Source organism: Hyaena hyaena, unplaced genomic scaffold (genome assembly GCF_003009895.1).
Source record: "Hyaena hyaena isolate Hyena2069 unplaced genomic scaffold, ASM300989v1 scaffold_846, whole genome shotgun sequence".
Classification (NCBI taxonomy): domain Eukaryota; kingdom Metazoa; phylum Chordata; class Mammalia; order Carnivora; family Hyaenidae; genus Hyaena; species Hyaena hyaena.
The window spans coordinates 539,426-566,495 of NW_024081478.1; the positions used below are offsets into that span (position 1 = coordinate 539,426).

A 27,070-nucleotide genomic window follows, 5' to 3' on the forward strand; every position below is an offset into this window, starting at 1 on the left:
GCTGAAGAGTGACTTCCAGCAAGTAAATTTTCCTCTCTAGTCCTCAGTTTTCTTATCTATAAATCAAGAAACTTGTTCTAGCTCACACATCCCTTCTCCACTCCATGATTGTATAATTGTGGAAGGTACACAAACCATCTCATATATAAATAAGAAATGGTCATATATTACTTATCTGACATATTCCAGCTTAACAAAATGAAATTATAATTTATAGAATGAAAATCAGATTATTTGTTAGATCCAGCATATATGTTCTCATACTAACAAAATGCATACTCTTAAAAATTCTGATAAATATGTATACCTGGGTGGCTCAGTAGGTTAAACGGCTGACTTCAGCTCAGGTCATAATCTCATGGCTTGTGAGTTTGAGCCCCACAACAGACTCTGCTCTCAGCACAGAGCCCTCTTCAGATCATCTGTCCCTGTCTCTCTCTGCTCCTCTCCCATTCATGTGTGCTCTCTCTCCCAAAAATAAACATTTAAAAAATTCTGAAAAATGAATTAAGGCAAATTCTAAATATAATGGTAAGATAAATCTGAATTAGGCTATTAATAACAATATTTTGGCCATCTTTTCTTTTTTTTCTCTATAGTCATTAAATAGATAAATGAATGGATAGCATTTTAGATATAATAAAATATTAAAGACCTTTAGGTATGTGAATGTAAGAAAATGATGTATATCAACAGTCAAAAGAGAAAAATATTTGAAGTAACAGTAAGAATACCCTGAAGTTGTCTTTATGGTTCATTCCAAAGTTATTTTTCTTTCAGAGCCCAGTCTTGGATGTAATCCAATCACGATAAGCAGTGACTCGAGTATAAACACCTGGCTTATTCTTTTTAGCGCATCCATCACCCCAGCTTACTATTCCAACAAGGTGCCAGACATTTCTAGAGTCGGAGTAAGCTAGTGGTCCACCAGAATCAGTCTAGAAGAAGACAGGAAGACATGTTTCTTGTCCTGTCAAATAATTTCCTTTTATTGCTTCTCTGGACTTATCAGAAGCCTCTGGGTACTGAGAACCCAGTCCACTTTCTTTTGGGCTTAGAACTGTGGATCTTGGGTTTATTCAAAACCCAGGGCAACTACAAACCAGAATATATTGCCCACAGCTGCCATATGTTGGACTGACCGGAATTTGACCTTATAATAAGTTCAGCCTTGACTATGGATCAAAAGTGATTTGTCTGCTTCATAATGAAGCTTGAGGAATGGGTGACTTATGTACATGGTAAACCTCCTGCCACATTTGTGGATAAGGAAGAGACAGCACCATATTGTGCAGATGGCCCAGAAAATAGGGCCAAATTTATATCACTGTGTAAGTATTATCCTTTCTTTGGATTCCTAGACTGAAAAGGCCATGAAGGCAGGGATTTTGTTCAGCAATGCATCCCTTGCATTTAGGCTAATGTCTGATACATAAGTGGGATTAATAAATGTCTGTTATGTGAATAAAAATAAGCTACTCTACGGAAATCATTAACACAAAAAATTTTTGTATTGATAAACACTTCAATTTGATTAGTACTTTGGGAGAAAACAATTTGATAATGTGTCTAGACATACCTGACAGGCATCAGCTTTTCCTGACATAAATCCCGCACATAGCATTTCATCAGTCACGAGGCCACCTAATGCATGTGGAGCATTGCAAACTTTGTTGTCAATAATCTTCACAGAAGCTTCTTGAAGTATCATTGGCAAGGGACCTAACGGCAAAAATTCTGTTTATTATGGGGATCTTAAACTTGGTTGTAGAGACAAAGAATATCTATAGAATATACTATATATTTTCCTGTATGTAGATAGATAGATAGATGATAGATAGATGATAGATAGATAGATAGATAGATAGATAGATGATAGACAGATAGATATTTTTTAAACTTTTTGTCAGCAAGAACCAGGTCAGCCCTAGGGTAGATTAATCTCTTTCTGGTGTTCATTGTAGCTGACTGCCTCACACGTAATTCCAGATTTTCCAGTTCTTATTCCCAGAGACATTTTAGAAATCCAAGACAGTGCCAAGCTTTTGGTCCCAATACTTGCTTCTTTTTTTGTTTTGTTTTTGTATATTTACTGACTGACTAATTGCATGAAGCAGTGATTGATTGGTTAACTGATTGACTATTGAAATAATTATTCCCATGAAGTGATTACCTTTTTACAGAAAAACTTACCATTCATATAAAGTGATCCCCATCCTGTAACTACAGCACTGGCATTTTCTGAAAGCTTCATTTTGGCTTCAGGAAGACAAATCCTACGAACGTACTTCGTAAAAGAGACTTCCTCAGCAAGCTGCACAAGGGCGATATCATTATAAACCCCAGGTCTGCTGTAATTTTCATGAAAAATAATGTTTTGGACTTTCTGTGTCATATATGGTTTATTTACTACAGTTCCAAAGTTGGCAGTCCAATCTCCTGAATTATTTTTCCTGGAAAACACAATTTAGTTAAAATATACGTAGTTTTTGAGCAACAACGGTGTTCATGGTACTCATTATCTCATAACTTTAAGGCATGAGGCTCCCAACCAACACTAGAAAGCACCAAATTTTAATTTTTAAAGATGCCTTGACATGGATATGTTACAAATAAAATGGTTAAAGGACAAAGCTGTCAGCCTCCTGCAAATACTCCTAAGTAGAGTCACTGATGTCTTCTGCTACTAAAGCCCCATCCAGTTCCTGAGCAGTTGACTTAGGTAGGAATCATATGAGCGGCCTCAGTGGATTGGGCCCAGAATCACTTGGATTCCATGACCCTGCATCTTTGTACATTAAAAAATTGCCACTTGTTCTCACCCAATTACCCCATTATGTTTACCAAGTCAATACATCTTGACTTCTAATTTAAATTTTCTGGTCATTTCTCCAGTTCCCCACTGAAACTTGTTCTCAATTTAGGACCTAACATACTGTCTAACTATTCTCACTTTCCCTCAAAATGTCAGATGCTGTTTTTTGTTTGTTTGTTTGTTGTTTGATTTTAATTTCTAAAAACTTCATGGAATGGTGACATTGTTCAATCCTTCTCCCGTTCTATCACCTTCAGTGACTCCACACACTCAATTGTTTCTTAAACTCCACTCCCTTAGAATCAATTCAGGCTCCACCTCCTGAGATTTATATTTAAAAGGTCTGGTGTTTGTGGGAATATAAACTGGTGCAGCCCCTCTGGAAAACAGTGTGGCGGTTCCTCAAAAAATTAACAATAGAACTCCCCTGTGACCCAGCAATAGCACTGCTAGGAATTTACCCGAGGGATATAGAAGTGCTGATGCATAGGGGCACATGTACCCCAATGTTCATAGCAGCACTCTCAACAAGAGCCAAAACATGGAAAGAACCTAAGTGTCCATCAACAGATGAATGGATCAAGAAGATGTGGTTTATCTATACCATGGAATACTACATGGCAATGAGAAACAATGAAATCTGGCCATGTGTAACAACGTGGATGGACCTTGAGGGTGTTATGCTGAGCGAAATAAGTCAGGCAGAGAAGGACAGATACCGTATGTTTGCACGTATAGGAGGATTAGGAGGAACTTAACGGAGGACCATGGGGGAGAAAGGGGGGAAATAGTGGGGGAGAGGGAGAGAGGCAAACCATGAGAGACTCTTGAATGCTGAGAACAAACTGAGGACTGATGGGTGGTGGGGGGAGATAGACATGGAGGAGGGCACTTGTGGGGATGAGCATTGGGTGTTGTATGGAAACCAACTTGACAATAAACTATTTGTAAACAAACAAACAAACAAACAGCCAGCCATCTACAGTTAGGTAGTAAACCTCTAAAGAGCAAGAAAAATCAGCACAAAGTAACTGGAGTCAGATATAACAAGGCTCGCATTGAATTTCTGTTATTTAGGAACTGTATGAACTTTGCCAAGTTATATCAACATTTCTGAACCCTACTTTCCTCATCTTTAAATAGGTTAAATTATACCATCCATACAGAATTATTGTTATGATTAAATAAAATTATGTAAATAAAGCACTTAATATCAGGCCAAAGTAGCTTTTTAGAAAACGTGAATTGCTTCCTTTCACCTTTTCCTCTTTGACAAATTTAAATGCCTCTGCTGCCCTTTGGTTGTGCAGGTAATTCTGAATTTCACTTGGCTTTGGTGAGCATTCATGTATTTAGGTTAATCCCCATAGTTTACTCTAAATCTTACATTGAGTCAGATGTTCACACTTACATATCAAAGCAGTGAGCTGCAGATAATAGCCACCTGCTACTGATCAGAGATGCCCCACAGTAGTGCCGGCCTTTCCATTGCATGCTGGCTTGCCATGGCCATGCCCCCACTAGGGCATTCTTCCCATTCACAATTCGGTTGCCTGCTATGAAACTGTTGGCTTGTCTCCCACAACCTGAAGAAGATATATTCAGATAAGAGCTGCTACCTTTGATTATTCTTTATGAGAAATACGTCTTAAAACATGACTTGAAACCCTTCAGTGATTGTCCAGAATCTCCTAAACAATGCTATGTCTTTCCTGGAATGTCTGTAAAGCCCCATGTGGATAATAGATACACCATAAATATCCATTAAGTGAAAGAATGCATGGATGTATCTTGTGGGCAACATGATACTCTAAAGAGAATTTATTTTGAAGATACAAAACTATTTTTATCCTATAATAAATGTATTTGGGATAGCCTACTTTTATATTTTCTTATTATCCTTAGTTGTCCTTTTATTCCCTTTAATTTTTTTTTATATTAACTAACCCAGATATGATACTCTTCACTCATGATTCCATTCTTTGGAATCAGCTCTTATTTCATTCTTTTGGACAACTCCTTACAGAAGTTAAAATTCATTGGTCAATGTTTTTCAAAAAGAAATTCCAGATGTATATCTGATATAGCCAATAATTTTGAAAGACTACTATAGATTTCCACATGACATATTTCAAGATACTTTTTAGGAAAGTGACAGGGAAATATTTGTGAATGAGTTAAGTTTATCATAGCTCCTAAACTTACAGTTGTTGGTAAGGATTTCAACATTAGCCTTGCTGATTTCTGAAATTAAAACAAAACATAAAATTAATAAAATATCACCAAGCAATTATCTTCAAACCAAGGACATACATGCTAACTTTCCTAGCCCAATTACGCCCAACATTTAAGTATTCAGACCAGTTCACATATCAGCTATCAGCCTCTCTCCTTTCTACTTGTTATATTTTGAACATCTCTTCACATCTCTACCAGGTAGTAAAGGAAAGAGGAAAAGGAAATAAAAAACAAAACTCTCAATTTTATGATAGTTGCAGTAAAATATTTAGTAAGATAACATTCTCACTAAAAGAAGCACTGGAATTAATGATCTTTGGGTTTATTTCCTTATGATAATTCTCATCTGAATTACTCCAAGTTACCTGTAAAGAAAATCTTTCCAATTAAAATCATATTTCATTGAGCTGTCCTTTTCTTTAGAGTCATCTCACTACCATGACTGAATTAGGAAATTTTGAGAATTTAACTTAAATTCAAGTCTCTTTCTTATTGGGAAGAGACTTTAGAGACAAAGAGAGAAAGAGAAAGAGTAGGAAACTACAAAATACCCACTAGCAATTGCTGACTTTAAATCTCTAGAACAGAGAGGAGCAACCTTCTTTCCCAATAGCTCCCCACAAAGGAATTGTACTGTTCTTTTGAGAAGCTCTACCTCAAACTCTCTTCTACTGAGTGATCCAGTGATAACAGGTATACTGAGGTAAAGGAGCTTTAATTGCCAATTGTCAGCCTGATAGCTTTAAAGGACACTAGAATCAACTGTAGGTCTGGAAGAACCGCAAAACTGGGTTCTGGAACCACACACTTATCACCTAACAGGCCTTTCAGCAATCCAAATGAGAGTTTCGAGACCTTTGCCGGACCTTCAAGATATTTACAGACTTCATTTTCTGTACTGGGGGAAAATCCTATCATTTATCATTTTCTTCCCTTGTTTTCTAGGAAATTATTCCAGGAAATTGTTTTTTCTTTGATAGTATCATTTCCATTCTTCCACAAGAGCAGTGAGAACTCCATATCCTCAACCTCCTTCTTACTCTAGCAGTCTCCACACTGAATGATCAAGTAAGCCTTAAATCTGTTTCCTGAAATGAGCTCCTGACAGGAGTAGAGGGAAGGGAGGAATAATGCTTCACTTAGGGTCCTTCATTCCCTTTTTCAACCATAAACACGAAGACTTCCAAGCTTACATTCATGCCCATACTCTAGCCCTCACTTCTATTACTCTTCAAAGATTTTATGCCACTGTCCCTTCCATGACAACTCATTCGAAGGAGTGCCAAAATTGGAGAAGTATATTTTTCCCCAAAGCAAATTCCTGAAATTGCTCATTCATTTTTTTTCTAAAATGTTTTTTCAAACAGTCCAAACACCTAAGTAATAGAAAATAATGGAAATAAATGAAATACCTGTGAGTCTAAGGGAAGTAGGGACTGAGTTCCAGGATGCCATGTTGTCTTTCAATATCTGATGTAGGATAGCTTTGATTTCAGTCTTCATGCTCTGCCTCTTTGCTGGAGAAAACTTGAATGTCAGCTGTAACTGTACACTTGAACCATTGGGATCAGGACTAGAAACAACAGAAATGTTCTAGTGTGTTGTTCTTTGATTTTTTAAGATGTCTTGTGAACACATGGAATTTCCCACATTTAATCATCATATTTCCTTTACGTATATATTAAAGAACAATACACAGATATTATCTCAGTATGTATAAAGTGCAGGTATCCCTAAAAATCTAACTGGCTCAAAGGTATTGTTCATGGAAGATGTGAACTACAAACTAGAAATTAGAATAATTCAAACACACATAAGAAACTGAGTACTGGCCAACAAATTATTGGTGTAGGATTTTATTATAACAGTAAAAACTGTGTTCTTTTGCAAATATTTTCTAATAACTTTAGATAAAGAGATAAATGGAAACATAAATGCAGGACCAGAAATCATTCAAAAGAGAACTCCTAGCATATATTTAGGAGCCAGTACTAAGCTTCTCCTTATAGTTTCTTATATATTTCTACCCCAATAAAACTGCACAATGAGAAAGCTCAGAAAGATAACACTAACTCAAAAAGAGAATCTCCATTATCTATATATTCATTACATCCTTTTTATTAGGAAAAGAGATTAATTCATTCTGGGAGACTTTCAAAACAAATTACAATTTTAAAAAATATATCCACAACTCTGTTTTCAAATAATTATGATCAATACAAGACTCTTTGACGGTTTCTGTTTGTCTATAGTTAAATAGGTTAGTTGGTTGGTTTCTTGGCAAGCTAGATTTTTTGTTTGTTTTATTTTGGGACTTCAGAACTTCCTCCCCAAATGGATATTGGCACTGACGAAAATACAAGTACTCTCCTTTGTCGCTCATACTCAGTGCTCCATGATACCTCCTGGCTGCATCCCTCCTATCCATCCCCATACTCAAACACACTTCAGAGACATATTTAGACAAATATTATCTTAAATTATTCACTTTGCTCCACAGTCATTATGGTGATTGTAATTACTAAGGAGACCAAAAGAAGGTTATTTTACAAAGGTATTGCCAGATGGGAATGGATGGAAAAAGAGGAGGCTAGTATGTGAATAACAAAACAATAAGGTTGGACTCTGTTTGCCACAGAGTTACAATTATCTTTCATCATAGCAGTCAATTAGGACTGGCTACTACCAACAGCTTTATAATTCCACTTCAAGTATGGAGATGACAGATTTGTACAGAACAGTTACTACTCTGAACAGAAATTTGTTAATATCAATATTTTAATTTATGGAGATTTCTTTCTTTCTTTCTTCCTTTCCTTCTTTCCTTCTCTCTTTCTATTTTTTCTATTGTTGTTATTGAAAACCACAGTTGATGTGACATATCATCCACATCTCTTTCTATAATATCCTAATTGAATTTGTACTTACCGAAGTTTGATGACCTGAGAGTTGATATATTCTTTATATATTCTAGAATTTTGAAAAGCATCAGACATCTGTCAAGAGAAAAAAACAAACTCCATCATGTCTGTTTCAATCAAATTTATTATGAAATTATTAAAAGGAGTCTCTGACTTACCTTAGTCTCTATATTTTTGCTCAGATCTGTGCTGGCTTGTGAAGCTCCATATTCACAATTATCATTGTGTGTAACTCCAGAAATATGAAAATCACCTTGATAATAGAAAGTCTTTCCTGTGAAACAAAGAAATACTCAAAGAATTTTAAAATAACAAGTAGACTCAAATCCCTCCATACCTTTGTCTCAAAATTAACATTCAACCCAGATTTTTAAACTATCAGAAGAAGGGAGAAAGGATGAAAAGGGAAATGAAGGGGAGTGAATATCCACCCATTTTAGAAATGTCAACTACCCAGCATTCATGAAGTGGTCCCCCTCCTTTCTTCATATGATAATAGACATCACTGCCCTGCTTAAGCCAGGTATACCCTCAGCAGCCACGGCAAAACAGCGATCCAAGCAGCCACTAACAATTCACTTGAGTGTGCACTAGAAATGAAACCTATTTTTCATATGTAATCTAAATTCTCGATCTAGTAATTACCCAGTTAATCTTTCTAAGCACTTCTGAGACAGGAAACATTACAAACATTTCCCTTCACTTTCTGGATGATCTACACCCTTTTATAACTTTTCTTCTGCCCCATTTCATATCCGCCTGCTTTCCACTCTTTAAAGTCATTCCTTGAGGAATTTTTGCTACCATCCTACTTCCCTCCAGCACATATGTTGGCTGGTGTTTGGTGAGCATCATAAGTCTCACATTCCCCATTCCTTCCTGTCCTCAAATATAAAATACCTCACCTAATATACTAAGGTCACTGTAATATTAAAATCGGACAAGCCTAGAGGTAGTTCTTCCACATTATGAAATGTACTTTTAAAAATAGAAACTAATATGAAATGGTACTTTGTTTTGGTTAAGCAATTAGCCATTCATATATTTTGAGAGCAACTGTACTTTCGATTCATCTTATAAAGCACCATAGAGTCTCTAAGGAGTATTAATAATAATAGACTTTGAAACATATATCATCTCTGAGATGAAATAATGCATTATCCTGGGAATTAGAAATATCATTTCAATCTAAAATAAAACTTAGTTTCCTATATTACAGTGGTATTTCCTATATTTTTCCTTATGGCAACTGGTATATATGAGAAACAAATGCTAGGTTCTAGCTAAGAAGTTACCTAAGGTCATTCTGAAAAAATAATACATGTGAAGTTAGAGGAACTAGTTTAAGTCCTGCCACCTAAGGGCTGTCCCATATTAGTATATTACTTTAGCTTTCTGGGATTTTTTTTCCAGTAATCACAAAGACTAAATCACAATAAATAAACTCCAAGGTTCTCTTTCATACCACTTCATCATTTTAATTTATGAAGTCTTTCATCAAACAGAAGACTGATCAACTGGAATCTGCTAATTTTGTGTTATATCCAGTATGCTCAACTTGGTTATTTACAGGTCAGCAGATTAATTTGTCAAAGGTTACGTGTGTCATACCCATATTCAAAGAAACCATAATGTTCAGATATCTGAGTCTAGTTATATTACTGAAAATCAGATTGATTTGAGGGGCAATTTTTAAGCTTATTTTACTTGATTTTTATTATTTTATTTTATTTTATTTTAGAAAGAGAGAGTGCAAGCTGGAGAGAAGATGATGGGGGAATGGGGGAGTGAGGAGAGTATGAATTTTACGTAGGCTCCACACTCAGCACAGAGCCCGATGCGACCCTGGGAGCAGACCTGAGCAGAAATCAAGTGTTGGACGCTCAACTAACTGAGCCATCCAGGCATCCCACCCTTGATTATCCTTGTGAACTGAATTGTCCCCTTAAAATTCATATGTTGAAGCCCTAATCCGCAATGTGACTATATTTAGAGATATGGTCTTTAATAAGGTAACTAAGATTAAATCAGATCATGAATCAGGCCATAGGGTTACATCAAATTCTAGTAGCCTTGTAAGAGGATACACCAGAGTCCCCATCCCCCTCTCTCTCCTTCACCAAAAACTACCCCCCCGACCCCATACGCCACAGAAAAAAAGGCCATATGAGGTGACAGTGATCTGGCACTCTGATCTTGGACCTCCAGCTTCCAAACTGTGAGAAAATGAATACCTGTTGTTTAAGCCACTCAGTCTGTGGTATTTCGTTATGGCAGCCTGAGCTGAATAATACAATTATTTAGATAAATTGAATGAGAATTTACCCTATACCCTACACTGTGGCCTATAAAATCATAGTCAGTTTCACAGACATAGCAATAGTCAGCATTTACATCATAATCTGCCACCATCCCAAAGTTTATAATAAAATCTTCTATTTTAAGATAGAAATATGTTTTATTACCTTTATAATATATTGACTTAGACGCATAGATTGCAACACTATCTATATATCAGAATAACTACAGAACTTCTAAAAGCACACATGGGCAGGTCCTTCCTCAGTTCCATTGAATCAGAAAACATAAGAGAAGGGCCCAAGGAATGGACGCTACTTTAGAAGAGCTCTACAGGTGTATCTGAGACAAAGCCAGGGCTTAGCATTACTAGATAAACAATCTGAAGGAGTTTTGAATTATTTATAAATTTCTGTGTAAGCTTTTGGAAATAGTTTAGTTGAATAAAATAGTTAAGAAAGAGCTGAGTCAGAGTCATTTTTAGAATAATGATCTTTTTGGAATATTAATTTCTGAGGTAATCCAAGAAGTAGAAATTCAAAAATAATATCTTGAGAAATAACAGATATATTCAGACAGAGAAGCGAATTTCATACCACTTGAATGAAAGATTATTCTAGGTATCATCCAACTCAAATTGTTCTTAGTATTAACAAAGACTGTATTGGTTCCTAAGCCAGAATCTGAGAGAAAACCTATCTTCAAGTTGACAACAGAGTTTGAGTGCCCATTTTTACTTCACAAGGAGTCTAGTTCAATTAACTTCAGTTAATATAAGCCCATATAGCCTTGTATTTGAAATGGTAGGTGGTTCACCATATAAAGTCAATGGCAAATTCTCATCCCACACATGTCCTGCTTAAACCATGATGCCTAGAGTTCTCCTTTTATCTCCTGTTCATGAATGCATTGGTTCTCCAGAAGAAGGGGCTTATTAAAATGCAAATTATATTTTGAAAGGATAACTAATTAAGCTCATGGGCTTCTTCACTGGGCTTGATTTGGTAAATTCAGAGCACTTTCCTTAAGGAAATTATATAATGGATGTTATTCTTTAATGAATCCAGGCTACAGAGAGTAGGGGGACAAACATGGCATGCAAGAGACTGTGAGCATACATGACCCTTCTGAAGGACAAGTTTTGAAATTGGAGATCAAGATGTTTAGAGAACACAAAGGAGAGGCCAGAATGAAGGAAAAACTAGAATTGTCACTGTATTAGGCAAAAGTATCCTACACTTCATTATCGTATAGGGTAATGTCTTTCAGGTGAATAAAACAAAATCTTTTGATAAAGTAGAATAATACACTTAAATGTTAAGGTCTGGGTTCATGCTCATTTATGACACTTAAAAGCCTGTGATAACAAGCATTTGACTTTTCTCAGTCTTGGTTTTTTGCATGTGAAAACAGAGAAAGTAAAATCTACCCTCCCTCACTCAAAGGATTATTATGAGGGCCAAGTGGAATAATGGATGTCAAATTTATTTGAAAATATTTAATAGGTACACAGATTTAAGGGTTTATTTTTTTGAAAGTTATAAATAGAAAGCCAAACTTTCTGAGTGTAGTATTAAAATTTTTTTTAAGTAACGTCAAATTTATATAAACATTCAGCCATTCAGCCACTTCTATTATCTGCCAGTAGATCAGCCATTTGTGGATTATCCATTCCTATTTTGCAATTATATCTTAACCATCAGAACTGATCCAAGAAGAGTAAGGATTACCAAGTTTTTAGGTATATTTACTAAAAGTCATAAGAGCTCAACTACTAACCTACTACATATGTTTCTTTATTGACAATGCATTTTGGCATCAAAGTATTGAGCTTTTCAGTCTTGCTGAAGGAGGCTTTCGATTAAAAATTTTTTAACCTTGATATTAAATAATAGAGAATAATTATGTTGGAACATAGTTATAGATAATAAAACTTCCATTAAGAAATTTAATATTCATATTGTTTCTTATCAATTTCTAAAAGTGAAGGAGATTTAGTAGTAAGGGTGTAAATGTAAAGTAATCAATACTGACCAACTGCCAGAAAATGAACAAGGAGACCAACAGTTACTCCCAAGATTGTTGTCACTCCAATAAAGATAAGAATCACCATCCATACTGGCCAAGATCTTCTCTGGGAGAATATACCATACCTATGAAAAGAAGAAAATGGCTCAGATCAGAAGGGATAGACAGTCTAAATTTACCTGGCTCTCCTTACTTCATACAATACAATTTATAATTTATGATTAGGCTTTTATGTTAGTATGAAATATATAAGGCTTAAACATCTCAAAGAAAATAGACTCTAATGTTCATTCCTTTAACAAATCATATTTGACTTATTAGCTATGTTAGATTCTAAGGATATAGCAGTGGGTAAGATAGACATGGTTTCTGTCCTCATGTTGCTGAAGAGAAATTAATTTGCTCTATTTATCTAAAGCAGGTCACAAAACGTTTGGTGTGGTCTGATTGTATTTTTGTAAACTATAATCACATCATGTACATAAATATATATATAGACTTATAAACAAATACATGATATAACCATTTATAAGTTTTAAGTAAATTTGAAGGGAAAATCATGAGGTCAACCAGAGTTATCCCATGTTATGAGATTATGGGTAGATTTTTTTCTTTTTTTGTTTACTTTTTTCCCAACTATATTTTCTAATGTTTCTATAATAAACATGGATTGTTTGTATCATATAAATTAAGAAACAGGCAAATTTCATCATCAAAACCAATTAATTAGATAAAAAATAATCAGAAAATAAGGTGACTTGGTATCACCCTAATAGAGTGATCTAGGGTTACAATTAGGTCTTATCACTACCCTTAGTCTAATCTATATAAAGTTTGGACACTAGTTATTCCTTACATTTTGAAAAACATGATGTCATGAAATTGCTGAATTGGAGTAAGAGCTGTAACACATACACATAAAAATCTTATTTCAAATTTCAAAATAGCCTCAGCTGTTTCCTCAATCTTTTGTGTTCATCATCTTAAACAAAACTTGGAAAACAGAGGAGTTTGTAATCAGGGGATATATTTGGCAGATTAGATATTCCCTATGAATATGTGAATAGTTTTGTTTTCATTCCTCTAAGACCAATTTATTTTTAGGTAGACAAGTTCCTTTAAAAAAATTACCTTATGACACAACTGTGCAACTCCACCCAGTCTTATTTCCTCTCTGCCCTGTTCTCTACTCTTAATCCTACTTCTTCTTTACACCCCTTTAATGACTTGTTAATGAGTGTTTCCAAAAACTGGCATTATTTGTCAAAACTCTTCACAGGAACTCCCTTTTTCAGACGCACTGTATGCACGCCTCATAGTGGAATCCTGCTGTTTAAGCTCATCCTCAGAGCAAAAAGTCTATTCAAGTATTATGTTTCTTACACTAGATAAATCACACTCAACAAGGAGCATGCAATTCAGGTAATTAATGACAATATTTATAACCTTATGAGTATCTGATAATATGTCTCTTTTAATATCCAGAAAAGTTTACTGTGATATTGAGGCCTCTATTTGTTTTGGATTAGCCAGTTGTAACTTAGTCTAGTCTTTCTGAGACATGCAAATTTGTTTGAGGGACTTAAACATCTATGTAGCTTGAGCGGTGACTCTAAAGTGGCTGAAATGGTTTCTATACAAATAATCACCATGCTACAGCTTATAAAATATTTTTCTTTGAAAGATCCTTTTAGAAGGTTTGAGAAGTGGTAGAGAATGCATATTGTTGACTACAGCACTTTTGCTTTTCTCCCCCTCATTATGGACGTCTACCTATCATAAACAATTAAGGAGATACTTTTATATCTAAAAGATCACAGTGGTATATGATTTATTCAACGCTTCCTCTAGTAAATATAATGCATGGGCTCTAGGAATTGACTATTATTTTTGAATAATGACTAAAATTATTAAAATGAAGTTCTAAATATTTTAAAAGTTCCATTCAGGAAACAACTTACTTTATTATTTACCAAATTAATTTTGGCCATTTTTTTAAAAAGTTTGTTTATTTTGATAGAGTGAGAGAGAGAGTTGGGGGGTGGAGCAGAGAGAGAGGGAGAGAGACTCCCAAGCAGTTTCCACACTATCAGCACAAAGCCCTAAGCAGTGCTATAATTCACAAACCTTGAGACCATGACTTGAGCCGAAATCATGAGTTGGATTCCTAACCTTCTGAGCCACCTACATGCCCCTTGGCCATTCTTAAAAACAGAAACCTGCTTTCTAGGATGAACTCATTTAACCAAGAGAATTAGTTAAAAATTAATCTACAGTGAATTTAACCAACTCTATATACTTAATTAACTATAACTGCCTATTTTTGTATTGAGTCTAATTCAAGTAAGAGCTAATCACTATTCTGGCATAATCAACCATTCACCTTAATCAATTGCAATGATAATGTGGATAAAAGTAATGGTAACTACACGATTCACAATTTTAAAACATCAGTCTCACTATACTTTATCCCCCCAGTTCCTACCAGGAATCATTTCCTAGATCAGATTTTCTTAAAACTACCTTCTGATATTGCATTAGCAGTTAAACTGCAAAGCATAACCATAACTGTAGTTTTCATTTATTAGAACTTCCTTTACAGACCATTTGAATTAGATGCACCTGAATTCTATCATACAGTGAAGAGTGTGTTAAAAAAGCAAGATTCCAGTGCAAAATTCCACAAATTTTATAAAGATAAAGTCCATAGAGGACTTTAAATCATTAGGGAAAGAGTTGTGAATAAGGAACAGAGAAATTAATGATCAAATGAGTTGAATAGTATCCACCTCTAAATTTCCCCTGGAATTCTAGAAAAGCAGAAAGCCTACAGAAGGAAATTATTTGAAAATCTATGAAGTTCTGAGCCCCTCTGCAGTTTGCCAGCTGCCAATTCAGGAGCTGGGTTATAAAGTACATTATTCTAAAAATCCATAATGTAATTTATATTTTTAAATTACTTCCAAGAAAACATTTTCATATTAGAAGATATGGCTTTAATTACATTACTAAAGAACAAAAATGGTAGTGTTCTTATAAAAACAAGTAAGCAAAATTTTGCTGAAACTGGATTTTTTTCCAACTTTCTAAAACTTTCCCAGAGACTTTATAGAGCCTTTAGACCTCAAAAACAATAGCATGTTTTTTAGCAGTGTCTAGAAATAAAAATCTAATTTATAGAAAGCAACCAGTTTTTAAAAAGCTATAAAATACTCTAGCAACTTCCTAGGGTTTGTAGACTTAACCTTCCAGATAAAATCCCATTTACCTGTACATAATAGTCTGATTGTTGTGGTGGTGTCAGGGACAATGGTGGTGGTGGTGGTGATGATGGTGATGATGATGACAACGATGATAGTGACAGTTAAAATAAGGACCTCCTGGTGTAGCTTTTAGGGTGGTCAATGTTTCACAGGTTTATGTGCTATATCCAGTGTTGATTGGTCTGTTTTTAATTGCTGGGTGAAATGTACAGAACAAATATGATGAAACTTGTCTGACTAGTACTAATGACTACCATATTTCTATGGTTTCAAGAGAGCAGTCATCCAGGGAATCACAAACTTCCTCGACTTGACTACTTAGAAAAAAATAACAGCCTAGTCCTAGATCGGTCACCTAGAAGGTACACCCAAGAAACAACTTTATGGTAAATTGGGATAATCCTAAATCTGTTTGGCCAATTCATTATACTGGCTTCTTCTTCCTCAGTTGACATCAGCTATAAGTAGGCAGAAGTTTCCGTCAAATAATTTTTCATGAGGTATCCATTTTAATATAACTAGTATTGCCATCATTCTGATGTAAATGAAATTGTATTCATTATAGTTTACATTTAAATTTCCCTAGTTACAAGTGAGAATAACTCTCATTCTTATTCTGGGCTTCCTCTTCTGAGAATTCTTATATCTATATTGGTTGTTTTTTTTTTCTGTTGGGTTATTTATCTTTTTTCTTTTGGATATGTCAGTTCTCTGGATATTGCAATTCTGTATGTAAGGAGCTTGGAAGTTACCATTCCATCCAAACCATAAGTATAAAGCTTAACAGACTTTTTTTTTAAATGTTTTTATTTATTTCTAGGAGAGAGAGAGAGACAGCATGAGCAGGGGAGGGTCAGAGAGAGAGGGAGTCACAGACTGAAACAGGCCCCAGGCTCCGAGCTGGCAGTCAGCACAGAGCCCGACGCGGAGCTCGAACCCACGAACCGCGAGATCATGACCTAAGCGAAAGTCGGACGCTTAACCGACTAAGCCACCCAGGCGCCCCAAAAGCTTAACAGACTTTGAAATCAACAATTCAATTTGGATCTATAATAGACAGAAGGACACAGAGCAAACAACTGCCCCAAATATTGGCGAGAGAGACTCAGTTGAGTCAAGACTCAAGAACAGAAACCATCATGGGAACCAGGGCCAGTATAATAAAACCTGACCTGTAACTGACACACTTTAAGAAAGAGAAGACACACATATAGTACTGACAAAAATCTGTAAATGAACCTGTGCAGTTCAAACCTGTATTGTTCAAGGGTCAACTGTATTTGATTTATTCCATCCTATTGTAAGTGGTATTATTCTTTAAACTTCATGTTATGCTTGTTGCTGGCATATAGAAATACAATTGATTTTTCTATATTGAACTTCTTTCTAGAAAGCTGATTTATTTATTTTTTCTAATTTGAACTTTCCCTTGAATATTTACCATACACCTATATCATCAAGTCATCTGCACATAAAAATAGAATTACTACTTCTTTTTCATTGCTTGTATTTTTTATTTCATTTTGGTTCATTGGTTAACTGATTCATTGTTTTACCCTTATGTCATAGAACTCTAGTACATTGTTGAAAAAAAATAACAGCAAGCATCCTTCCTTTTCCCTCAATTTCAGGGAGAGTCTTTCAGTGTTGAACCATTCAGCAGGATGTTTGCTCTCACTTTATGAGATTAAGAAGTAATCTTGTGTTTTTAGTTTGACACGTTTTATAATAAGTGAATTTCAAATTTAATCAAATGTGGGTTTTTTACATAATTGAGATCATCGTACCTCTTTTCTACCTTTATTTGATCAGTGTTGTAAATCACATTGGTTGATATTTACATGTTAAACCAACTTTATATTTCTGGAATAATTTCAACTTGATGGCAATTTATTATACATTTTATGTATCACTGGGTTTCATATACTATTTTGTTTAGGAGTTTTGCATCCATGCTTCTGAGAGAGAATGTCACAATTTTCCTATCTTTTAATGTCATTGTTAAGTTTGTAATCAAAGTTATGTTGGTCTTAAAAACAAGTTGTGAAATAGCTATTTTATTGCAAATAAATTTACACTTGATCTTAGCCAAAAGGCTGAGAAGTGATATTGCAAATAAGTTAAAAAATTTATATGAAGTAAACAGATTCCTAGGAAAAAAACCTTAAGTTGTCCAAACTGGCATAATCACCACTATAAGAACTGCTACCTGTTCTCTTCAAGTATATTGAATTTTGGACTTTGTATCTTGAAACAAACTTTCCATTTTACCAACCCACTGAGATTCAGGAATTTATCTCTTGAAACAGCTAATAGAAATATCATCTGTAACAAATACAAATGCAATATAATACTTACTGTCAAGTTATTTTTTAAAACAAAACTTAAAGATTTGAACGTATTTATATTATACATAAATCATCTCATATGCATCTCTCCTTCCTTTTGATTTGCTTCGAAGTGTCAGAAATAGAAACTGTGGACTGGTGTGGTTCTCCACCAAAGGACAGTGTTACTGCTGAAACAAGACAAACTTCTTCCATTTTGAACAAAGCCAAAATTTCAGTAGTCATGCTATTTTTCTCCTTTCAGCCCCATAATCACAGAAGTCCTGTCAGTTATAAAGGAAAAGTACATACATTATAGTTATGGTCTTATTGAATCATCATTCTTTAAATGATGAGTTACAGAATGTACATTTTTTCCAAGGACACTCCCACAGACATCATGTCATAACTTCAATTCAACCATGAAGTCTCAATGTCAACTTGAATAAGAATTATTCAAATGCTCTGCAGCAACTGGAATTATCCACCCCATGACAGCACTTCCTCTTCCTGAGTTTATATTTTCCCCAAAAGCATTATCTTGGTATTTGCATCTATATCCAAGTATTTTCAAAATCCTTTAAAACTGCCTTAGAACATTTTACAAAACCTTTCAGAAAAACTCTGACCCACATTAATTTTATTTTTTTCTGATAAAATTTCACACCTCATAACAACTAATTATTAGTTACTGTTCTGTTTGTTTCATATATATTTCCCCAAGTAAATGACAAAATCCTGAAGTATAGGGTTTACATCTTGTACTAATTTTCCATACATTCCAGATTCTTGATAAACACTTGGGAGTTGTCTAATTCTTACAATGTGCAACAGGAAGCAATCACCTCTTCTCTTCTCTTTCTATTGCTTGTTTATTCCTACATAGTATTTGGTTCTTCTTACTACTATTTTCTTCTGTATTTGTAGTAATATTTTGGGTTAGCTTAGATAACAAACCAACAGAGACTTTTTTTAATGTTTTATTTATTTCTGAGAGAGAGAGAGAGGCAGTGTGACCAGGGGAGGGTCAGAGATAGAGGGAGACACAGAATCAAAAGCAGGCTCCAGGCTCTGAGCTAGCTGTCAGCACAGAGCCCAACAAGGGGCTCAAACCCATGAGCCATGAGATCATGACCTGAGCCAAAGCCAGACCAAGATATCAATTAACTCAGAATGGGAGTTACCCTATTCCCGGTGTATAAAACCCATAACTAGAAAATTAGTTTCATATTCTCAAGGAAACTGTATAACTTAGCCAATAGTTCTGTTACTTAATAAGCAATGTATATATACAGCAAAACTAAATATTCTAATACTTGACTACCTGCTTCCCTATAAGTCCTCTAGAGTAAAATGTAATTTCCTGTGCACTGGTAATTTTTATTGCTGAAAATACAATTTGATTATATAATCTGTTCCTACAGGGGAAAATTAAGGGGAAATTGACATGCTTTGCCAGTCTTGTAATATAGTGAACTGAAGCCCAACATTAATAAAAAGATTATAAGAGACCAAATTGCTGTTCAATAAGTTTCAGACTTCTTGTAAGATGGATTAGTAACAGTACTTACAAGAGACAGTGTTGCAGCGTTATAACTAATGTCTACGGAATTTTGATATATTATAAAATGAGAGAAATACAAGAAGAGATATATAATACAATTTATTTTTTACATGAGTAAAGTTGATATTTAAAATCATGAGTTTGCCACCAATTTTAGGTTTAAGAAATCCAGAATAAATTATTAGAAAGTATGGCTTGGGCAAATCTAAAAATTGGAAACAATTGTTACTTGAAGCCTGTGTGTTGTCAGATTAATTTATTTCCCCTTTAGATTAGAAGATTTGGGCAGTGTGGTCATCAAGATGGAGGAGTAACATGCAGACCCTCAGTCTGTCTTGTACCTGAAATGCAGCTAAATCAACACCAAACCATTTTGCACACCTCGGAAATTGATCTGGATTAACACAGTCATCTGCATACATTGAACCACCGAATTCAGAAGGTACAGGGTGCAGAAAGGTGAATTGGGGGAGAGAAAAGCCATAGAGGGTAGGGAGATGTTTCTCCAGAGGAAGGACAGAGAAATGGGGAGAGTGCAGCACATTGGGAGAGTGCAGGAAAAACACTCGCCTGAAAGGAGCTGGAGAGAAAGAGAGAGAAAGAGTGAAGGCACTCGTAGGGGAATGCACAAGAAATCTGTTGCCCCAAACCACTGACAGGAAGAAAGGAGGAAGTTTCAATACACCAAGATTCTAAACACAGTGGAGTACAGAGCCTGAAGTTCCAGAACCCGGTGTCTGGCAGTCCTCAGGTAAGGAAGTAGGGCAACTCCCCAGGAGCAGGCAGCAGGGTCTGAGGGGTCCATTTGCCACATAGGGAGAAGTGGTTCCCCTACTTGAGATGCATTTGGTAGAGACAATATGGTCCCCACACAGGCAAAGGTCCCAGGGGACCCCAGAGAACAGCCATGTTTGCTGGTATTGGGACAGAAAGATCAGAGTGTGGTGAAATCTGGAATCAGCTATGTGTTGTGATTTGTTATAATCTCTGAACCTCTGCCACTGTACAACCACATGAACATTTTCTGAGACAAGATAGCACCCTGCCTTTGCTCAGCAAAGCCCTCCCCTAGAGAGTCAACACAGGTCCAGGCTGCAGAGATCTCTGAAGTATGGGGTTTTGAAACACAACCCCATCAGAGATAAAACTCTGGAGGGAGGTACCACCTGGCAGGCTGAGGGCTTGGACACAGACAGGGTGGAGTCAGGGAGTGGATGGAGGCCTGAGACAAAGGAGAGGTGGGGTGCTTGATCAGAGGTAGTGAGAGTATAAAGTTCCTCTACCAGAGACTAGGGAGCTGGATGAAACCAACCCCACCTCTCCCGTGCGTGCACATACATGCACAAGTGCATGCTCACCACACTGATCCACACCAGTAAGCTAAGCAGAGCCAACTACTGGAGAACAGAGCTGTTACACCAAGCCACACCCAGTTGCACCTTCTAAGCACATCCCCTGGAAGAACAGCACAAGTTCTTCCACCTGCTTAGTGTACGGAAGTTCTAGGGGAAACTGGATGTAATTTTATTCGAGTTTCATTCTGCTTTCTGGTTCATTTTAGATACCACCTCACACTTGTCAGAATGGCTAAAATTAACAACTCAGGCAACAACAGATGTTGGTGAAGATGCAGAGAGAGCGGAGCCCTTCTGCACTGCTGGTGGAAATGCAAACTGGTACAGCCACTCTGGAAAACAGTATGGAGGTTTCTCAAAAAATTAAAAATAGAACTACCCTATGACTCAACAATTGCACTACTAGGTATTTATCCAAAGGATACAGGAGTGCTGTTTCAAAGGGGCACATTCACCTCAATGTTTATAACAGCACTATTGATAATAGGCAAAGTATGAAAACAGCTCAAATGTCCCTCGACAGATAAATGGACAAAGAAGATGTGGTATGTATGTATGTATATATACATACATATATATATGGAATATTACTCAGCAATCAAAAAGAATTAAATCTTGCCATTTGCAACAACATGGATGAAACCAGAGTATATTATGCTCAGCAAAATAAGTCAGAGAAAGACAAAGGTAGTATTTCTTTCATATGTGGAACTTAAGATACAAAACAGATGAGCATAAGAGAAAGGAAGCAAACATAATATAAAAACAGAGAGGGAGACAAACCATAAGAAACTCTTAAATACAGAGAACAAACTGAGGGTTGCTAGAGGGGTGTTGGATGGGGGATGAACTAAAGGGATAAGGGACATTAAGGAGGACACTTGTGATGATCACTGGGTGTTATAACTAAGTGATGAATCACTAAATTCTATTCCTGAAATCATTATTACACCATATTTTAACTAACCTGGGTTTAAATAAATAAATAAATAATAAAATTTATTTAGAACAACAATAACAAAAAAAGATTAGGGCAGTGTGATAGAGTTATGCAAAAGTACTGCTATTCTCATCATCATATAACAATTATTAATCTTAGTAATTATTATTATCATCATATAACAAAAATAACAGCTGCCACTTACTGAAAATATACCTGCCTTATATCATCTCTTCCAATGTTTTTATATACGTTATTTCATATTAAGTTTTTCAATAACTGAAATAGGTACTATCATTCTCATTTTACAAATGAAGAAATTGAACTTCACAGGGTTGAAAATACTTATCAAAGACCACACATATAGTAAGAGTAAAGTCAACATTAATTTTTTTAAATAAATGGGATGAGAATTTCCATGATGATGTATTAAGCAATTTAGACCAATGCTTCTAATAATTATAGTAGGAAAGATGAATAAAATATATAGTTAAAATTCTTTTGAAGCAATCATAGAGCTAACAAGACAATGAAGAATTCCAGGGGCAAGATCTAGGTGAAGATAAACCCAAAGAAGTTAACCTGTTATTTGGAGTTGCTGTTTCTGAAAAAGGATTCTGGGAGTCTTAAAAGCTGAAGAGGCATCTGACAGTATCAAAGAAACAGGGTAAAAAAATAAAATCCAGACCTGCTGTAAGTAAGAGTGGTTGGTAACCTTTACCATGGGTGGAGTTGGACTTTTGAAAGGCAACATCCTATATGCTCTATGCCTAAAATTGGATATTTTTATGGAATAAAAAGATATTTTGACTACTATATTGCTTTCTACTTTAGGGAGATCATAAATCTGAATGTAAAGGGTAAAACAATAAATCTTTTAGAAGATAATTTAGGAAAGATCTTTATGATCTTGAAGAAAGCAAAGTCTTTACACAAAGAGTACTCAAAAAGTATTAACTGTAAAAGAAAAAATTGATAAACTAGATTACATTTAGAACTCTTATTTGTCAAAAGAGTCATTGAGAATGTGAAAGGCAGGGTGCCTGAGTGTCTCAGTCAGTTGAACAAAAGACTTCATTGCACCTCAGCTCATGATCTCGCAGTTTGTGGAATCAAGCTCTTTGTTGGGGATCTGTGCTGACAGTAAGGAGTCTGCTTGGGATTCTCTCTCTCCCCCTCTCTCTGTCAGTCTCTCACTTAAACTTTTTCTCAAAATAAATAAATAAACTTAAAAGTTAAAAAATTTTTAAAAAGAATGTGAAAGGCAAGACACATAATGGAAAATACCTTTGCAATACATTTTTCTGACAAAAAAATTATGTCTAAAATAGATAAAGCACTACTATAATTTAATTTTTTTAAGACAGACATCCCAATAGAGAAGAAAAAAATTCAATAGACACTTCAGGAAAAAAATGAGATATACAAAGTTCATAACCATATGAAGAAGAGATGTTCAATTTTGTTAGTCATCAGGGAAATGATAACTAAAGCCACTGTATATTGACCATTTTTGGCTTAAACTAAAGCAAGTAATAATAATGCCAAGAGTTGGTGAGGAAGAGGAGCTTCGTAATCACTGCTCTTGGGAGTGTAAATTGGTGCAGCCACATTGGGAAATGGTTTTGCAGTGTCTATTAAAGCAGAATTTGTGCATGCCTTATAACCTAACCAATTTCACTCCTATTCTAAACTCACCACATATGTGCACCATGCCATACACAAGAACATTCTCACCAACATCATTCAGCATAGTTCCAATGTGCAAACAATCCAAACGTCCATCAATAATAGAATGGTACCATGTACTTTGTGGCATTTTCATACAATAAAATGTTCTATGGCAATTTAAGTAAAAGAATTTCAGATACTGCAGAAACATAGATGACTCTCACAAATAAAAGAATCAGATACAGTGGTTCCTGGGTGGCTCAGTCAGGGAAGCATCTGCCTTTGGCTCAGGTCATGATCTCATGGTTCCTAAGTTTGAGCCCCACATTGGGCTCTCTGCTGTTCTCGCGGAGCCCACTTCAGATTTTCTGTCTTTCTCTTGTCTTCCTTTCTATTGTCCTCCTTTCCCTGGCTTGTTCTCTTTCTCTCTCAAAAATTTAAAAATAAATGAATCAGGTACAAAATAATATGTACTATTCATTTCTGTGATATTCAAACACTTAGATCTAGATTATAAAGTTAAAAGTCTAGGGAAATGTTTGGTTTTTAGAGGAAGAAGGCACATTGCTTGGCAGAAAGTTTTTTGGGGGGCTGGGAGGATGGGATATGGCTTGTGGGGGGCTAGCAATGCACTTTTCGCGACTAGGTGGCAATTACATGAGTGTTGGCTTTGCGACAATTCATTGATCTGTACATTTGTCTTCTGTATTTTTTTTTGAAAGAGAGGGTGGGAGAGGAGCAGAGGGAGAGGAAGAGAGAGAATCTTAAGCAGACTCCAAGCCTAGCACAGAGCCCCAAATGGGCTCCATCTCACCACTGTGAGATCATGACCTGAGCTGAAATCAAGATTCAGATGCGGAACCAATTGAGCCCCACCCCCCCAGGAACCCCTGTATTCTTTTCTATATGTGTTATACTCCACAGAAAATTTCTGGAAAAAGAATAACATATAAGCCATTAAAAAAGGAATCATTTCTTTTTGAAAGCAAAATAAAGAGCCTGTCAACAATATGTACTAAAAGTTTATTATACTGCAGAGCACCTTATAAGGTGCTATGGAGATAAATATAAAAGATAGAGAAAATAATCTATCTGCCACCTGAAGAGATTACATGTGATAAAAGAAATCAAGTATGTTTTTAACACACCTAGATACTGTTATTATAAAACTAAATGACTTTTTCCAAGAAAACTGAAATGTACAACAGGTACATATTCTATGTACTTTTCACATAGAGTTTTCATAAAAAGAAAATGAATATTCATTATTTCCTTGTTAACAAAACATAAAACTTTATATACACTGTTGATGGTCAAACCTCTACTTTCAAATCTTTATAGCTGTAAATATATAAATACATTTATGTGGATAAATGTGATTTTGTTCATACCATTAAACATTTTAAATATCTTCTTAGTTGCAAATACTTACTAAGTTTTGTAGAAAGAACTACTCAAATTATAAAAACTATAATTTCTTTATGGTTTGCAATATATTTTCAGCTTTCTGAAAATACTTATTTTTTATACTATTTCAAGAGTTTTGTTTGCTTTGGTATGGTTTGGTTTGGTTTGGTTTTCAGAGCGCAGTCACAAATGGCAATTGAGTTCTCTTATAATTTTTTTTTTGACATAGATATCCTAATTGTTTTCACCAAATTATTTCACTTGAATAGGAAGATTTTCATTCCTGGTTTCCTGTGGGGTCATATCTAAATATTTCTCCATGGAAAAATGTCCAATTTTAAATGGCACACTGAATGCAATTTATTTATTACTGTCCTCATATTTATTTATAAATATAGGATTACATTTTTGTAGGCAGTGTTGCTAATTTAAACAATAATAAATTCATATGTTATGTGTAACTAATAACAAAATAGATTATTCTTTCTCACATGATTCTGATAAAGATTCAACTCAGTTTTTCTGAATGTTTTTCACATTTGGTTCCTATATTCTTGGAGAGCCTCCCACCTTCTTTCTCATTAACCGAATTCTCAAATACCTTTGACCACAAATTGCTTTGGAGGCCATCAGGTTAATCCCCTCTTGCCCTTTTTCCCTGTTCACATCACTCATCTCAGGAACCTCTAAACCCCCAGCTCAGGCTCACCCCATTCTCTAAAATGAGTCCTTCTCATTCCTTTCTCCAGCTCTCTAAAGCCTGCAGAGATGTTCTTTGGAAGTCACAGCATGATTTCTGCAAAATCTTCATGTCTTCAATCTCTTCTCCAAACATCACCTTCATGCTCTAACTGGAGCCTTTCTACCAGCATAAAGATTTCTTTGCCACCATTTCAGGTGGTAGATATTCTTTCTTTCCTATCCCTTTTACCACTGTCCATATAGGTAGAGAGGATATTTCCTTGCTCCTCGTTGCCAGTTCCAAACATTATCTCTCCCTGCTCCCCAAAATCAAATTGTGTGCTACAATTTGCATGAGATATATTTTGGATTCATGTGGAAGGTATGGCAGGCTGAATAATGGCCAGCAATAAATATCAGGTCCTAATCTCTGGAACTTGGAATTGTTACCTTATCAAGAAAAAGTTTCTTTGTATGGAGGCCAAATTGACAATAAATTATATCTTTTTTAAAAATTTTTATGTCTTTATTTTGAGAGACAGAGACAGAGAGCAAGCAGGGGAGGGGGAGAGAGAGAGGGAGACACAGAATCCAAAGCAAGCTCCAGGCTCTGAGCTGTCAGCACAGAGCCCGAAGCGAGTCTCGAACCCATGGACTGTGAGACCATGACCTGAGCTCAAGTTAGATGCTTAACCAACTGGCCACCTAGGTGCCCCAAGTTATATATATTTTAAAAAAGTGTCTTTGTAGATGTGAATAAGTTAAGACCTTTGCATGGGGACATCATCCTTGATAAGTTAAGAGGGCTCTAAATCCAACTGCAAGTGTCCTTATAAGAGAGAGACATAGGGAAACTGGACACACAGAAGAGAATAAAGGCATGTGAAGATGGAGACAGAGATTGGAATGATGTGACCACAAGCCAAGGTGTGTGGTAGCCACAAGAAACTGTAAAAAGAAGCGAGTGGATTCTCCCCTAGAGCCTCTGAAGGAAGGCTAGTGTGGTTTTTAGCATTAAGAGTGAGGGGAAATGGCCTGAAATAAAGCTGCGAGATAGTCAGGGACCAGATCCTGTTAGGTTTGATAGGCCATGTTAAGGATTTGTTAATCCTAAAACCAAGGTACAGTTATCAGATATTTTAAACCGGGGAATGACCTGATCAATTTTTTGTTTTAGGAAGATCACCCTGCCTAAGGAAGGGCTGTAGTGAGGAAGCCAGTAAGAGAGGATGTAGAGAGCTCAGGTACAAAATATTTGTAGCAGTCTACGTTGGTAATTTGGTCATAAGGGCACAGCCCTCATCAATGGGATTAATGACTTTTTATAAAAGAGACCCTGAAGAGACCCTTTCCCCTTCTACCATGTGATGACATAATGAGAAAAGGGCAGTGAATGAACCAGCAAGTAAGTTCTCACCAGGTATCAAATCTGCTGGTACCTTGATCTTGGGCTCCCTAGCTCCCAGAGCTGTTAGAAATAAATATCTGTTGTTTACAGACTACCCAGTCGATGGTATTTTGTTATAGCAGACCAAAGTGTCAATTGGCCAATGAGTAAGGAG

General features: G+C 35.7%; 1 protein-coding gene across 1 annotated transcript; it reads right to left on the reverse strand.

Annotated features, from left to right (window-relative positions):
- Positions 1-776: 776 nt before the first annotated feature.
- LOC120222180 (transmembrane protease serine 11B-like) lies at positions 777-19,876 on the reverse strand. Its single transcript, XM_039219892.1, has 12 exons — positions 19,796-19,876; positions 15,569-15,689; positions 13,157-13,202; positions 12,307-12,425; positions 8,133-8,248; positions 7,982-8,049; positions 6,466-6,626; positions 5,021-5,059; positions 4,227-4,401; positions 2,194-2,453; positions 1,580-1,722; positions 777-938 (listed from the first exon to the last, which is right to left on the reverse strand). The coding sequence occupies exons 1-12, from the start codon at positions 19,874-19,876 to the stop codon at positions 777-779; spliced, it is 1,491 nt and encodes a 496-aa protein (XP_039075823.1).
- Between the last annotated feature and the right edge of the window lie 7,194 nt (positions 19,877-27,070).

Coding starts and splice junctions, on each gene's coding strand:
- LOC120222180 (XM_039219892.1), bottom strand. CDS start 19,876: ATGTATGCAGATGACTGTGTTAATCCAGATCAATTTCCGAGGTGTGCA. Junction 12,426..13,156: donor GACATCATGTTTTTCAAAAT/GTAAGGAATAAC, acceptor TTCTTTTCATAG/GTATGGTATATTCTCCCAGA. Junction 8,050..8,132: donor GCAAAAATATAGAGACTAAG/GTAAGTCAGAGA, acceptor TTCTCTTGACAG/ATGTCTGATGCTTTTCAAAA.